This window comes from Bos grunniens, chromosome 29 (genome assembly GCF_055505025.1).
Source record: "Bos grunniens cultivar Pamir isolate PY7600 chromosome 29, Bosgru_T2T1.0, whole genome shotgun sequence".
NCBI classification, from domain to species: domain Eukaryota; kingdom Metazoa; phylum Chordata; class Mammalia; order Artiodactyla; family Bovidae; genus Bos; species Bos grunniens.
In genome coordinates, this window is record NC_141193.1 from 22,765,218 (window position 1) to 22,781,263 (window position 16,046).

General features: G+C 54.0%; 1 protein-coding gene across 2 annotated transcripts; it reads left to right on the top strand.

Annotated features, from left to right (window-relative positions):
- The first annotated feature begins 1,103 nt into the window (after window positions 1–1,103).
- Window positions 1,104–15,849, top strand: ROBO4 (roundabout guidance receptor 4). Of its 2 annotated transcripts, none has more exons than XM_086382973.1 (18): window positions 1,104–1,210; window positions 1,792–2,121; window positions 2,327–2,484; window positions 2,667–2,787; window positions 3,299–3,426; window positions 3,518–3,746; window positions 4,003–4,115; window positions 4,806–4,974; window positions 5,116–5,301; window positions 5,427–5,469; window positions 7,812–7,948; window positions 8,071–8,334; window positions 12,523–12,630; window positions 12,812–12,950; window positions 13,083–13,328; window positions 13,457–13,815; window positions 14,833–15,039; window positions 15,177–15,849. In XM_086382973.1, the coding sequence occupies exons 1-18, from the start codon at window positions 1,147–1,149 to the stop codon at window positions 15,185–15,187; spliced, it is 3,012 nt and encodes a 1,003-aa protein (XP_086239099.1). In that variant the 5' UTR covers window positions 1,104–1,146; the 3' UTR covers window positions 15,188–15,849. The 2 variants fall into 2 exon arrangements, with proteins under 2 accessions (XP_086239099.1, XP_086239100.1); XM_086382974.1 differs by having other exon boundaries at window positions 5,121–5,301.
- Window positions 15,850–16,046: the final 197 nt, after the last annotated feature.

Consider the following 16,046-nt stretch of genomic DNA (forward strand, 5'->3'; position numbering starts at 1 on the left):
CTATCTTTCCAGGGCCTGAAAAATATCCCAGCCAAGGATGCTCAAATAGTTTCAGTGATGCGGTGTGCATAAAAATAAATAAATCACAGTACTGGCTAAGCTTTACTGATCACTTACGAAGCAAGTGGACTTCCTGGTGGTTCAGACGGTAAAGTGTCTGCCTATAATGCAGGAGACCTGGGTTCGATCCCTGGGTCGGGAAGAGCTCCTGGAGAAGGAAATGGCAACCCACTCCAGTACTCTTGCCTGGAAAATTCCATGGATGGAGGAGCCTGGTAGGCTACAGTCCATGGGATTGCAAACAGTTGGACACGACTGAGCGACTTCAATGTCAATGTCAATGTCAATACGAAGCATCAGACACTGTTCTGGTTGATTTTATGCTTCATCTCTTCTCTTACTCCATCTCTCAAGGTAGGAACTATTATTGTTGTTTTTTCTTTACAAATTGTTGTATTCCTCTTTACAAATAAGGAAACTGACTTTCAAGGGTTAAGTCACTTGCTCAAGGTCTCTCAGAAGTTTATGTCTGTCTCTGGGCTGACTACGTGAACTATAGGCATCTCCCAGACTGTCCCAGAGTCTCTTATCTTCCTTATCTTCTGGATTACCACCCCACCTCTCCCTGGGAAATGGACATGAGGCACTGCCCCCCATGAAGTTATCTTCCTTGTCGCTTTTCTCTACCTTTAGCCTCAGAATGCCTGTGCCCTGAGATCTCAGCCCTGGATTTCTAATCCACTCTAGCAGTGGGGTAGGGGTGAGGGGTGTCATCTGGAAACAAAGGAATTGGGATTGGGATTGAATGGTTCACTAGAGGCTTGGAGTTAAAGGAACGAAACTCCTGGAGTTACAGTTAGGATTACCTCTAAGAAATCCCAGACTAGGGTTTGAGGTTAGAGTCAGAGGTTATGACTAATGGGTCAAGGTCATAGAGTCTCTCTCCTCTGGTCTCCTCCCAGTTCTCCAAGGCCCTGAAGGCCGGGCAGGAAGCATCGGTTTCCTCAAAGCTGCTTCCCTCCTGGGGCAGAGTCTCGGTCACAAACAACCACCACCAGCCCGCCCCGCCCCTCCTTCCCCCGCCGCTGTGAGCTCAGAGCAGTAGGGCCAAGTGCTGCGGACCAGGTCAGAGCCCCGCGAGCAGCCATGGGCGCTGGAGGAGCGCGCCTCCTCGGGGTCCACTGGGCCCTGCCTCTCCTGCTCCTCACGGGTGAGTACCGCCGGGCCTCCCCGCTCCTAACCCGCGCACCCCTGATCCAAGGCCTGGCCGAGGCAGGGGAGGCCCTTACGCCTCTGTTTCCCTTGGGCAGTGGGGGTAGCAGAGACAATGGTGATGATGATGGTGGTGCTGTTAAGTGCGAGACAGAGAGACAAACAGACTGAGAGCTCCATGGACCCTCACTGCGTGCCACGCGTGCACACTGGCCCTCTCGCCTCCCTCCCAGCATGTTATCTAGGAGCTTATTTGGAGGTGCCAGCAGGACAGCACAGCTTATACTCTTGACCGAAGACCGGTCCTTCTCTATCATGGACGGTCGTCCTCTTTGACTGATGGCATAGCTTCGGGAGGGACACACACAGAGTGGTGAGGGAAGAAGGGGACACCCGCCTAGCCAGCCAGATCAGCTGAATCAACCCTGGGGTGACAGATGTCATAAGCAGATCACCCTCACGTCCCCAGTATGTTATTTGGGAACTCATTTTCAGACACGAGGAGGCAGATGAGACATGCAGGGGTTTGGGGGCCCTACTGGTAGTCGGACTGGGCCCCACCTCCTTTCCTGTCCCTAGGAAGCATGGCCCAGGATTTCCCACCCCAGATTCTAGTCCATCCTGAGGATCAGCTGTTCCAGGGCCCTGACCCAGCCAAGATGAGCTGCCGGGCCTCAGGTCAGCCACCTCCCACCATCCGCTGGTTGCTGGACGGGCACCCCCTGAGCATGGTGCCCCCAGACATTCACCACCTCCTCCCTGATGGAACCCTCCTGCTGCTGCGGCCCCCTCCCCGAGGACGTGCCCACGACGACCACACCCGATCCACGGACCTGGGAGTCTACACCTGTGAGGCCAGCAACCGGCTGGGCACGGCAGTCAGCCGGGGCGCGCGGCTGTCCATGGCTGGTGAGGCCTGGGTGGGGAGACTTGGGAGGGGATGGCTGGGTGCGGGGCGGTCCTAGGTGGGAGACCTGGGAGGTGGGGCTCTGAAGAGTTCAGCACAAGGCAGAGCCCAAAGGTAGGTGATATAAAGCAGGTCAGAAGTGCCAAGGTGAGGCCCAGATGGAAGGGCTGGGGCCTGCTGCGTGCCAACGCTCTGTCCTCCCCACAGTCCTCCAGGAGGATTTCCAGGTCCAGCCTCGGGACACAGTCGCTGCAGTGGGCGAGCAGGTGCTTCTGCAGTGTGAGCCGCCCTGGGGCCACCCAGAGCCCACTGTCTCATGGTGGAAGGATGAGAAACCCCTGGCCCTGCAGTCAGGGCGGCACTCGGTGAGTGTAGCCCCTTCCCAAACCTCATCCTGTCCGGGCCACAGCTGTGCACACCCGAGGTCCTGACCCACTCCCCCTGCCCCAGCCCCATGTCTCCTGCAGTATTTGAGGAAGGGGCGGCCGTGAGGCCTTAGGCCTTCCTCCGCACGTGGGAGACTTCTCAAGACACCTGGTCCTGACAGGTGTCCCAGGGCTCCCTGCTGATGGCAAGAGCAGAGAAGAGTGACGCGGGGACCTACGTGTGTATGGCCACCAACAGCGCAGGACAACGGAAGAGCCGGGGGGCTAGGGTGTCCATCCAGGGTAAGGGGAAGGCGGTCAGCTGACGCCAGGGCCAAGGTGGGGGGCACCAGTCAGCATGGTGCCCTCTGGTTTGGGCTGGGGTTAGGCGATGTGGGGGTTCGACCCAGGATCAGGGTCAGAGTGGTGGGGACCTCATCTAGAGGCAGTTCCTCCATCCAAGGGCTTCCCTCATAGCTCAGTTGGTAAAGAATCTCCCTGCAGTGCAGGAGACCCAGGTTTGATCCCTGGGTTGGGAAGATCTCCTGGAGAAGGGAATGGCAACCCACTCCAGTGTTCTTGCCTGGAGAAACCCATGGACAGAGGAGCCCAGTGGGCTACAGTCCATGGAGTCGCAAGAGTCAGACACGACTGAGCTGCTAAATCATCATCATCCCCCATCTGAGGATAGACATTGGAGAGCTCACGACGGGGGCAGTCTGGGAGTTCTGGCTCCTCTGTGGCTGAGGGATGCTCCACTCTTCAATTTCTTCCCTCTGACCTTTGAGCCCATCCCCACCCTGTGTGCTCCCAGAGCCCCGGGACTACAAGGAGCCCCTGGAGCTTCTGGCTGTGCACATTCAGCTGGAAAACGTGACCCTGTTGAACCCAGACCCCAAGAAGGGCACCAAGCCTGGGCCAGCTGTATGGCTCAGCTGGAAGGTGAGGCCCGGGACCTAGGGGTGAAACAGTCACAGCTCCAGAAAGGGCTGCTCACAAGAGCCCTGAGTCCTCCCCGCCCTCCGTCTTCCAGGTGAGTGGCCCCGCTGCACCTGCTCAGTCCTACACGGCCCTGTTCAGGACCCAGGCCGCCCCTGGGGGCCAGGGAGCCCCGTGGGCAGAGGCCCTGCTGGCTGGCTGGCAGAGCGCAGAGCTTGGGGGCCTCCACTGGGGCCAGGACTACGAGTTCAAAGTGAGACCGTCCTCCGGCCGCGCTCAGGGCCCCGACAGCAACGTGCTGCTCCTGAGGCTGCCTGAACAAGGTCAGGAACGGATGCTTCCAGAACCCAGTGGTATACCCCCAGCCCCTTTCTATCCCTCTGTAGTCAGGAGGAAGAGGAATAGTGGCTTCCATTCCTGGGCCCCCTCTTGTCCTGGCTCTGAAAGCAGAGCTGAGAGAAGCTCTTGTTCTTGTCAGTATGGCTGGGACCTTATGTCCCCAGTCCTGCTCTTTTCCCTAGAAAGAGATTCCCGAGGATTCCTTCAGCATTCCTGACAGTTTGTCTCCCTGCCCTCCAGTGCCCAGTGCTCCTCCCCAGGAGGTGACCCTAAAACCTGGCAACGGCACTATCCTTGTGAGCTGGATCCCACCACCTGCTGAAAACCACAATGGCATCATCCGTGGCTACCAGGTACCCCCCACAAGCTGACGCACCCCTCCATGGTGTTGCCAAGACTTCCCTCTTCCCTGGCTCTGGGCACTAAGAAATGGCACCTGCAGAGCAGGGACTCTCCTGTTTGCCAGACACTGCCAAGCGCTTACCCACATGACCTCATCTCATCTCACAGTCTCTCCTGAGTTGTTATCCCCAGTCTACAGACGTGGAAAGTGAGACCAGGGTCACAAGTGCGGGAAAACAGAACAGGACGAAACCAGGCTGTGACTGACTCTCTGTTTCTAAGGCAGTAGTGCCAGCGTGTGATTCCTGGACCGGCAACATCAGCATTGTCTGAGAACTTGTTAGAACGCAGATCCTTTGGTCCGTTGACAGGCTTTGTGGGTCAGAATGTCAGAGATGGGTCTGGCAATCTGGATTTTAACAAACCCTCCAAGCGATCCCAAATCATACTGATCTGTGTGAACCACTGGTCTAACACCTACTTCGGAAGATTGCTTTTGTCCCTCCTCTGTCAGTCTAGAGAGAAGTTTCACCCGCTTTGTAGGGGAGAAGGAAATAGGAAGGGTGGGTGCATGTGGGGGTGTCTCCAGGTGAATGCTAGGACAGGGTGGCCACATACCCAGAATCTGATCTGCAGGTGAAAGGGCTTAACTGCTGTGATGGTTTTGGAGGGGGGCAAGCTCACCTCTGTTTGTGTCTCAGGTCTGGAGCCTGGGCAACACCTCATTGCCCCCAGCCAACTGGACTGTGGTGGGTGAGCAGACCCAGCTGGAGATTGCCACGCGCATGTCAGGTTCCTACTGTGTACAAGTGGCTGCAGTCACTGGCGCAGGCGCTGGGCAGCCCAGCAGCCCTGTCTGCCTCCTATTAGGTGAGGACAGTGCCCTCGGGCCCCACCCAGACCCATCCAGGCCCCCTTTCCACCATTCTCTCTCCCCACTCATGCTTCCAGCTCCTTCCCCCTTGTCTGCCCACCTTCATTGCCTTGTCCTGAGCTCAAATTCCCCTACAGAGCAGGCCATGGAGCGAGCTGCCCAGCAACCCAGTGCGCACAGCCCATGGACCCTGGAGCAGCTGTGGGCAGCCTTGAAGCGGCCAGAGGTCATTGCCAGCGGGGGTGTCGTGCTGTGGCTGCTGCTGCTGGGCATTGCCGTGTGCATCCACCGCCGGCGTCGAGCTGGGGTGCGCCTGGGCCCAGGTGAGCAGGTGACGAGCACTCGCAGGTCGACTGGCTGGCCTTTCCTGGGTCCCGCCAGAATGCAACAGAGCTTTGGGCCAGGTGCTGGAGACTCTGGGCTGACCCTTCCTCCTGCCCTCTCCCAGGTCTGTACAGGTACACCAGTGAGGATGCCATCTTAAAACACAGGTGAGACAGGAAAGGGGCAGAGGTGAGGGAGGGGCCGAGGGACAGTGGAGCTGGGACAGAGAACTGGCTGAAGCATTCGTCTCCCCTGCATGCTGTGTCTGACTCCTTGCGACTCCACAGACTGTAGCCCACCAGGCACCTCTGTCCGTGGGATTCTCCAGGCAAGAATACTGCAGTGGGTTGCCCAGCCCTCCTCCAGGGGACTTTCCCAACCCAGGGATTGAACCCACGATTCTTACATCTCCTGCATTGGCAGGCGGGTTCTCTACCATTAGCGCAAACTGGGAAGCCCCGTCTCCCCTACTGCCAGGCAATTTGTCATCCTAACACCTGAATCTCCCCTGAACTTCAAGTGAGAATTAATTTCTCTTTCATTAATGTCACTATCACACCATCTGACAGGTAAGTAACTGGCCCCACCCAGACAAGGTTACATGGCCAGTACCTGCCTTCCAAAGCCCTAATCTGGTGCTCTTGTTACTGAGATCTCATTAATACTTACTGCACTCTCCTGCTGGATGGAGAATAACTAGCACGGGAGGACCAGTCTGATTTCTAATTCTCTCTGTACATCCAGCATCTACCTAGCAGTACCTTTGAGTTCAGCAATCACCTACCACCATTGAGGCATCTTTCTCTCACACTAATCCACCCACAGTTCCAGCAGAGGGCACTCTGTCCCTATGTGATGCTTCTTACTCCTTGTTCTCAATAACCCTGCCCGCCTGCAGGTATCCATCCATCTGCTCTGAGTGCGTTTGGCTGCCAGAGCAAGTCTCCAGTTATGAGACAAGACGCTAAGAAACAAAACATCCTTTTTTTTCTCCTATTGGTTGAGTTTTGCACTAAACCATTTCACCTCTGCCCACCTTCTCCTGCTCCTTACCTCATTAGAGTTCATCTGAGAGATTTCACATTCCAGATCTGCGTCTTTCCACAGGAGTGTATCAAACACCTATTATGGGCCAGCTCTCAGGCTCCCATTTTGCTGTCAGTTTCTCAGCCCAGAGCAAGGTTCCATACTGGCTGATAACTGTGTTCCTGTGTTGCTCTGTGCTCCCTGGTCTTTCTCTTCCAGCTACTTCCTGGGCTTAGTCTGTGCCTTCTTGAACTTTCCCTGTCTCCCCTGGAACATCATCCTTTTCCTCAAGGGAGATTCCATTCTGATCACCTTGTTCATTCATTTCTTTAGAGGAGTCACTGTCTGCCAGGAGAACACTCAGTCTAGCCGAGACAGGCACACGCGTAAATGCAATCCCGAGCTGGGAGTGCAGAAACAGAAACATGTACAAGGAGTACAAGTACAAGGAGTACAAGGAGGGGGCTGGGTGGGGAACCACGGGAGGAAGATTTCACATTTCCCCTGACTGCAGATGTAAAATAGCGAGCTGGTGGGAAGCTACTATAAAGCACAGGGAGCTCAATTCAGGGCTCTGTGGTGATCTAGAGGAGTGGGAGGGGGGTGCGGGGGAGGGAGGTCCAAGAGGGAGAGGATATATGTAAGTATGTGGCTGATTCACTTCATTGTACAGCAGTAACTAAGACAACATTGTAAAGCAATTATATATTTTTAAAAACACACAAAAAAGTTAAAGCTGAAATAAAGAGGGAAGGCAAAGGGAATAGCAAGAAATAGCCTGCTATTTATAGGGAAAGACAAGCCTTTTGGTTGGGCTAGGGCCTCTGGTATAGGATGGGTCAAAGCAAAAGATAAAGCTGAGGAGCTGGAAGCTAGGCCAACAAGGGCCCTGTTAGCCACACTAGGCAGCTGTGCTCCATCTTTGTACATGGGGAGCCACTGAGGGTTTTAGGCAGAGAAGTGCTTTGGTCTGATCCCCGCCGGCATGGCGCCCCATCCAAAGGGAACCAGGCTAGAGACAGAGAAGCCAATATTCAGGTAGCAAACTCCTGCACTGCTGGCTGAGTGATCTCTCACTTCTTCATCTCAGCTTACAGCATCAGCCTTGTAAGGAAGGTCTTACTGTTGGAGGAACCAGAGCTTAGAGAGGCTAATAGACTGAGCTGGCCCAGGGTTGCACAGCTAGGTGGCACCAGATCTGGCTCCCGATGTGTATTCTTTCCATCTCAGCACACAGCCATCTGTCTGTGATACCTCCCAGCTCTGGGGCAACTTGGACGTCCTCTGATCTCAGGATAAGAAAGGGGCGCTGCGTTTGGGACAGCAGATCAGAGATCTTACGGAGTCTGTGGGGGCCTGAAAAGCAGTGAGAATAAAGCTGGTACCACCATCTACTCTACCGTTTCTGCTATCTGCTGAGCTCAGGTCTTGACCAATCACGTTTTCCCTCCACCTGCTTCTCTGCCCCACCCCCATTGTCCAGGATGGATCACAGCGACTCCCCCTGGCTGGCGGACACATGGCGCTCCACCTCCGGCTCTCGAGACCTCAGCAGCAGCAGCAGCCTCAGCAGTCGGCTGGGAGTGGACCCCCGGGACCCGCTAGACGGTCGCCGCTCTTGTGAGCATGCCCTCCCCCAGGGGTGGGGGTAGGGGGCCTAGCAGCTGAGCGGGGGTGCTGGAGAAAGGGGGCCATGGGTGGGCTGCATTCACCATAATCCCTCCTGTCATTTTTTACCGCAGTGATCTCCTGGGATCCCCGAAGCCCTGGGGTGCCCCTGCTTCCTGACACCAGCACTTTCTATGGCTCCCTCATCGCCGAGGGGCCTTCCAGCCCCCCAGCCCGGCCAAGCCCCCAGGCCCCAGCTGCCAGGCGGCTCACACCCCAGCTGGCCCAGCTCTCCAGCCCCTGGCCCAGTTCAGACAGCCTCTGTGGCCGCCGGGGCCTCTCTTCCCCGCGCTTGTCTCTGGCCCCTGCAGAGGCCTGGAAGGCCAGAAAGAAGCAGGGTAAGGATGGGGGGATGCACGCAGCCTGAATCAGGGTTTACGGGGCACGGGAGCCTTGGTGCTAGTCGTGGGCTGCCCTCCACCCGCAGTCTGTCCTAATGGCCACCTATTACCACGAACCCAGACAGGAGTATGCTGGCCTCAGTTTTCCTTTCTTTCTTTCTTTGGGTCTTTGTTGAGCCACGCAGGATCTTCTTTCATTCATGCGTCATCTTTGTTGCTGTGCACGGACTCTCTCTCTCTAGCTGTGGAGTGGGAGCTTCAGTAGTTGTGGCCAGTAGGCTTGGTTGCTACGAGGCATGTGGGATCCTACCTCCCCGACCAGGGATCAAACCCATGGCCCCTGCATTGCCAACAGATTCTTAACCACCGGACCACCAGGGAAGCCCTAGGCCTCAGATTTTCTTTACACGGGGCTCTTGCTTGGGTTTTGCACACCAGCAGTGAGTCCTGTTTCTGCAGTCAGCTCAATTCAGCGAATACTGAATAAGCACCACTAGGGGTGGGATAGGGGATAGGGGAACACAGTGATACTAAACAGAATCCTTGCTCTCTACCAGCTCCAAGTCTAATGAAAGTGCCTGACCAGCACAGGGGTAATTCTAGAACCTGGAGCAGTGTGACCAGTGCTAGCACGAAACCTCAGGCTTGCATGACCTCTGTACTATGTAATGTGTACATATGTGCTATGCACCATGTACGGGTCCTGCCCAGGTACTGACTCCCAGCTTGCTTCCCAGAGAATGAGCATTTCCTTTCTGTCCAACTTTCTCCTGACTTCTAGCTATCTGCTTTGACTTTCCAGAGAGAAATAAGTACAGTCTCTATTTCTTCAGCAACTACTCTATGTTAGGTGCATTACTCATATTTGTTATCTCATTGAATCCTCACAACATATTGGCAAGGTGTTATTTCTCTAATTTTACAGATAAGAGGATCAGAATGGGGTAGCTTGTTTTAAACCCTACGTCGATAAGCTGCAGATCTCAAATTTGAAACCAGAATCATCTGCTTCCAAAAGTTACTTTGAATCTCTCTGGGAGCACCCCTGGGGAAACTGTCCTCTCACTGACTCTGTTTCTCCATTTCTGAACCCTGACTTCACTCTCCGCCATCTCCATGAGCCTCCTGTACTGATTAGTAAGATTTATAAACATTCAGCAGCCAGTTTTGTTAAGAGGATATAATCCAACTTTTATCAAGATAAAGATAGATTTAGAGTAATTAAGGGCTTGGCCAATATCCAGAATTTTATGACTCTAAATATTAGCAAAGCTGGCATCCTTTCCAGCTTTGCCTCAGAGCTATTGCATTAGAAATTCTCTGTGATCATGAAATACCAGCTAAAAAGAGGTTGCATAAATCTCATTTTTAAAGTAGCTTTTTCATGGATAACCACACTGATTTGAATATAATGTATGTCCTACTTGAAAACATTAATGCTAGCCCCAAAAGAGGAGCAATTTCCTATGGTCAGTTGTTAAGAAAGGTTCCCATTCTGAGACGAAGTTTCCTAATCTCACTTAGAGATTTAGGTCCTCATCACAGCCCTTTTCTCCGTCTTCCGGCTCCACGCCATGACTGCTCCAGGATGGGGTCAGCATAGTAACTCCCTTGCGCTGGTGGGCAACAGCAACAGCCACAAGGTCTCATCCAGAGGGACTTCCTTTGTGGTCCAGCAGTTAAGACTCCGCACTTCCATTGCAGGGGTCACAGGTTCAATCCCTGGTTAGAAAGCTAAGACTTCACAGGCCACGCGGTACAGCCTGATGGTGGGGGAAAAAAAAATCTCATCCAGAGGCATGGAGCTCCTCTACTGCTGTCATCTAGTCCAAAAGTCTGCTGATTCTTTGTCTTCGAACGCTGGCAGTCTCTCTCAGTGCCCCTCCTTGAGCTGCTTATTCCTTTTTCTTATTATCTGACCTTAGTTGGGTTTTTTTGCCTCTGTACTAATAGTCTGAAAACAGCTGTCTCATCCATTAGGTCAGATTCTTACTTCACTTTGCCAATACATATTTGAATATCCTCGTTAAATAATTCACTCAAATATCTATCGCAATTCAGGTATACCCAACAAGATTCCACCTCAGTTTGATAACATTAGTGTATAGTTTAATTCAAATAATATTGATACTGCTGCTGCTGCTAAGTCGCTTCAGTCATGTCTGACTCTGTGCGACCCCATAGACGGCAGCCCACCAGGCTCCCCCGTCCCTGGGATTCTCCAGGCAAGAACACTGGAGTGGGTTGCCATTTCCTTCTCCAATGCATGAAAGTGAAAAGTGAAAGGAAAGTCACTCAGTCGTGTCCGACTCTTAGCGACCCCATGGACTGTAGCCCACCAGGCTCCTCCATCCATGGGATTTTCCAGGCAAGAGTACTGGAGTGGGGTGCCATTGCCTTCTCCAATATTGACACTAAATTCAAGTAATTCCAAGCAAGGTGGAAAGCAGGTTTTTTTTTGGGGGGGTGGTTACCAAAAATCCTTTAGAAGAAATAAAATGAGCTGGGATAAATACAGCCTTTTCCCTTCACCTTCCACACAAATCAACACCAACAGCATGTGCCACCACTTGTGAGCTTAGGCAAGAAGCCAGGCCCAAGACAAGACAAAGCTGGTGAGAGTGGGGGTTGGAGCACTCAAAGCTGGCCTCCAGGACTCCCTGGGTCATACAACAATTAAAGGAAATGAGTAAAAGCTAAACCAGCCAAAGTACAAGAGGAAACTCTGGTGGAGGAAGTCTAGCCATTGTGTGAGTTTTCGGCCACTGTACATGGGTTTCTAGGGCCCAGATGGATCCCTGATGAATGCCTTGTCCCACTCTGAACCTGCCCATCGTGGCCCCCACATCTTTTATATTACATTGACGAGACAGCTCTGTGTCGAGAGTCCTGCCTGGTCTCTGCTCCCCTTTGCTAACTGGGCTTTTGATCATGTGGCATTAACCTGAAGGCTATTTCTTTTCTTCTTTGACTGATGTTCTAGTCCAGGTCTTGGGGAAATCCCTTCCTTTTATCACTCTGTTTCTCTTCTGGCTTAAACTTAGATCATTTTGGTTTTGGCCTGACGAAGTCATTGCACACAGTCGGGGCTATTGTACTGCCACGATTTACTCAGAGCCCGGTCTCCTAAGCGGCCACGTGGGCCTGATGGTAGCTGCCATCTCATACGTGATTCTTCTCACCTTGTGTTTACACCTGCACCTCTAATATCATCCGTGCATTCACCCATTCACTCAACACGTATTGAATGTCCACAGGCAAGGCATTGCCCACCCGGGTGAGAACAACACACTGTCCTACTCTAAAGTTCCTCTTCCCACCAGCTGACTCTCTCCCATCACACCTGGCTGGTCTGGGGCTCCCATCTTTTGTCTTCCTCATTCAACTCAACTTGAGAGCTCAACTCATCTCTCCAAGTGAGAGACACCAGGTTTATCAGGACAAGACTATCCAGAGCCAAGTGAAATATATACCATGTGAGAAGTGGAAATGAACAGATTCTCTTCAAGGAAAGAAAGAGGATTTGCCTTTACAGAGTCAAAATTCATGAAAGTAGGAGGTAGTGATGAGAGGGTACAGAGATCAGGAAATTGTCATGTACACAGTAGAGAGGTTTTTTTTTTTTTTAATTTTTAAAAAATTTAAAAAAATTATTTATTTGGCACCAGGTCCTAGCTGCAACACGTGGGATCTTTTATTATAGTTGCAGCCAGCTCTTAGTTGCAGCATGTGAGATCTAGTTCCCTGACCAGGGATCAAACACGGGCCCCCTGCATAGGGAGTGCAGAGTCTTAGCCACTGGACCACCAGGGAAATCCCCAGACATTGTTTTTAAAACCATCAGATGCCAGCAACTTTCCAATCTCTTTTCAACTGCTTGGTAAAACCATCCTTTGGAGTGGCTGCTTACAAACAAAACAGGCTCAGGAAGGTTGATGCATTTATCTGAGGTCACACAGCTAATACTCGGCTGAGCCAGGCTATGAGTCAGGTGATTTAACTCCAAGCCTTGTGCTCCTTCCATTATTATATCACAGCTGCCTGGATGGAGGGAGATTATTCTCTCTTGTTTCTAGATTCAGAGAAAAGCTTAAGTGGATGATCAGGCTGAAGACAGAGCCTATGGCTGGGATCTGAAAGGCCCACCTGGATTGGCCACCAGCTCCCCAACTCTTTGTTTTGCAGAGTTGCACCAGGCCAACAGCTCCCCACTGCTCCGGGCCAGCCACCCTGCAGAGCTCTGGGCCTGCGAGTTGGGCAACAGAGGCTCCAAGAACTTTTCCCAAAGCCCAGGTGAGTGGAGGGCCCTGGGAGGCGAATGAGGGAGTGAGGCGTGGTGTGGGGCCCACCAGCCCCTCCATCTGGCTTCTTCTGTCCCTGAGGAGGCTGGCTCGGTGCGGGGTGGGGACAGACAAGCTGCGGCCTGGGGGCAGTGAGGGTTCTGCAATCTCACGCCCAGGCTCTTGTTCCCCAGGAGCTGTGCCCCGTGCTCTAGTGGCCTGGCGGGCGCTGGGACCACAGCTCCTCAGCTCCTCCAGTGAGCTGATGACTCGCCCTTTGCCCCCAGTACCCCTCGCTCCCCGTGGACCCCCCACTCAGAGTCAACAGACCCAGTAAGAGGACCTGGGGTCAGGAAGCAGGGTGGGGCACTGGGGATGTGGGAGGTGTTTGCTGAGGGGGCTGGGGGAGGGGTGGCAGGGACCGGAAGAACTGCACTAACCATCCTGCTGTCTTACCCCAAACAGGCACTCGGGGGAGCCCCCAGCCCCCACCTCCCCTCCACCGCCAGCAGCCCCCGTCCCCGCCCTCATTCCCTCTGGTACCCTCCACGTCTCCAGCCCCCAGGCCTCTTCCCTCTCTGGTCCCAGCCCAGCATCCAGCCGCCTGTCTAGCTCGTCGCTGTCATCCCTGGGGGAGGATCAGGACAGCGTGCTGACCCCTGAGGAGGTGGCCCTGTGCCTGGAGCTCAGTGAGGGTGAGGAGACCCCCAGGTGAGTGGCCGGAGGGGAGCCAGAGGATACAGATAAGCTGGAGACAGGAGTGTGCCTTCCACTTTCCTCACTGGACTGTTTCTGCCCCTGCCCAACAGCATGCCATCTCCCCTTTGACCTCTCCCTAGGAACAGTGTCTCTCCGATGCCAAGGGCGCCTTCCCCTCCCATCACCTATGGCTACATCAGCGTCCCCACGGCCTCAGACCTAGCGGACATGGGCAGGCCTGGAGGAGGTGTGGGGTCCGAGGTGAGGGGCTTGCTGTGCCCACCTCGGCCCTGCCTCACGCCCACCCCCAGTGAGGGCTCCTTGGCCAATGGCTGGGGCTCAGCCTCAGAGGACAACGGCCCCAGCGCCAGAGCCAGCCTGGTCAGCTCCTCAGATGGCTCCTTCCTCGCTGATGCCCACTTTGCCCGGGCCCTGGCCGTGGCTGCGGACAGCTTTGGCTTTGGTCTGGAGCCGAGGGAGGCAGACTGCGTCTTCACAGGTACGTGAGATCACTGTCCCCAACAAAGAGTCGAAGTATCCTCACCATCGTCACTATGTCCCAGCCCCCAGGCCAAGTGCCTTACTACATACATTCAGCATTAGCAGCGGCTCTCTGAGGAATATTCTTTATCATTCTTTTCCAAATGAGGGAACTATAAGTCCTATAGGTTTATTAATTTGCCCAAGATCACCCAGAACAAGGATAAACTGTGCAAGTTAAAAGCCCAGAGGCAGGGACTTCCCTTGGTGGTCCAGTGGCTAAGACTCCATGATCCGTGTGCAGGGGTTCCAGGTTCAAAACCTGGTCAGGGAACTAGATCCCACATCCTGACACAACCAAATAAATAAATATTTCTTTTTAAAAAAGGCCCAGAGGCAGCCAATTACATGGTCCATACAGCTACCTCTAGGACCTTCCTCTTACCAAATGTGGGGTGCAGGAAAGGTTGCCCTCCCCAGCCCAGTGACAGATTTGTCCACTGTGGGAAGTTCTGTTCTGTCTCTTACATCCCGCTGAGCTGTCAAAGCCTTCCTCCTCTCCCATCTATGGCTGGGTGAGGTGATGCTGGGCTCCCTGTTTCGTGTGTCTAGCAGGTTGGGACCATCGTTCCCTAGTCAACGGCAGGTAGTGAGGGCTTCCAAGGCCCCTTCGGTGTTCCCTTCCTCAGACATATATCCCCTAGACCTAGCTTTGAAACCCTAACTCCACATCCTTCCCCCTAAAAAAGCAGTCAGGATTGTGGCGAACAGGAGAGCAGGAATTACCTAGGACAGAAAGCCAGGGCCAAGCTGGGAGGAGAGAGTTCAAGCTGTTCTCTCGAAGAAATCAATGAACGTTTTCCTTTCCCTGGGGCGGAGTACCCTGGGGATGTGTCCACTGGGGTGATGGACCGAGTGGGACTGGGTTATGTCTAGGGTCGAGTGTATGCCTTAAGCAGCCCCACATCTTCTGCCCTAAACTAGTCCCCAAGACTGAAGGCCAACCCTCCACAGAAATCTCTACCCTCCCTAACAGATGCTTCGTCACCTCCCTCCCCCCGGGACGACCTCTCTCTGACTTCCACCCTTTCCCTGACCCCGTGGGAGTGGAGGTCAGACTGGTTGGAGGACATTGAGAAAAATCCTACCCAGTGGCTGGGAAGGGGGCTGCCTCCCTGGCTGCCTGAAACTCGGATCTCTTCCCAGAAAAGTCAGCTCAGCTCTCCTGTGCCCAAAGCTGGCGGTAAGTGTCTGGTTGGCTGATGCAGCGATCCATCTTGACTGAGGGGTTTTATTGTGGTTCGGGGGAGTCAAGAGGGGTCTGGAAGGAGCGATAAGGAGCAGGGGGGGATAACTCCACCCTCCTTCAACTTCTCCTAGACTCCTCCTGAGCTGACCGCCCGACTGCCAAGATGAGAACGAGACCTTCCTCTCCCATCAGCCACTGGCCGGGGCTGTGGACTGCGGCTCTTGGCCTGTGCTTCGCTGCAGTTGGGGGGTCCACCTTGCCTGGCTTCTGGCATTCTCCCTTCCGGATTGTGGGAACAAATGAAAGCAAAACAAAACAAGAACAAAGCGGACCTGCAGCCTCCAGGAGCAAAATGTCATCTCTACCTGGCTTGCAGCCCTTGCCTTTCCCTCTGCTCCATCCATGCCCACAGTCAGGTCATTTTGGCCTGAGAGGCAGCCCTAAATCCTGTGTGTTCCCCGCTCCACCCCTGCCTGGGTCACAGGAAGTGGGGGAGCCAGACGTCTTCCTGGAGGACAACACTGGCTCACGGGAAAGGACTGTGGAGCAGGGAGCGTCTCAGGGCCTCCTCTCAGCCTTTTCCGGTCCATTCCTGGTCTCGCCCCAACCACACTGTGAAGGGACATAAAGAGGGGCTCCACTGAGGCAGTGAGGCCCGGCCTCGGCACCAAGGCAAAGGGTTCAAGATGAATCGAGGGAGGAAGCTGAAGTGGGACAAGTGTGGGACAAATGCACCCTCCTGACACTGTTGTCACTATGAGTTGTCACTGAGGAATTTGATACCATAAAGCTGCCATGACTTGAGTTCTGTGAGATCGCTCCGTGGAGCACCATATCCTGCAGAGGGCGCCTGGGTTAGAACAGCACCAGGCATTCACTGATCCTCCGGTGTCGCTCCTTCTGTTCTGTTATCCAGGGGAGAATTACCTGCATCTTTCAGATTTTAAGCAGAATCCAGAAAAGGCAGGGATGAGGGGGTTTCCAGGTTCTGCGGGTCTTAG

Coding starts and splice junctions, on each gene's coding strand:
- ROBO4 (XM_086382973.1), top strand. CDS start 1,147: ATGGGCGCTGGAGGAGCGCGCCTCCTCGGGGTCCACTGGGCCCTGCCT. Junction 13,329..13,456: donor GAGGGTGAGGAGACCCCCAG/GTGAGTGGCCGG, acceptor ACCTCTCCCTAG/GAACAGTGTCTCTCCGATGC. Junction 13,816..14,832: donor GGCAGACTGCGTCTTCACAG/GTACGTGAGATC, acceptor CCTCCCTAACAG/ATGCTTCGTCACCTCCCTCC.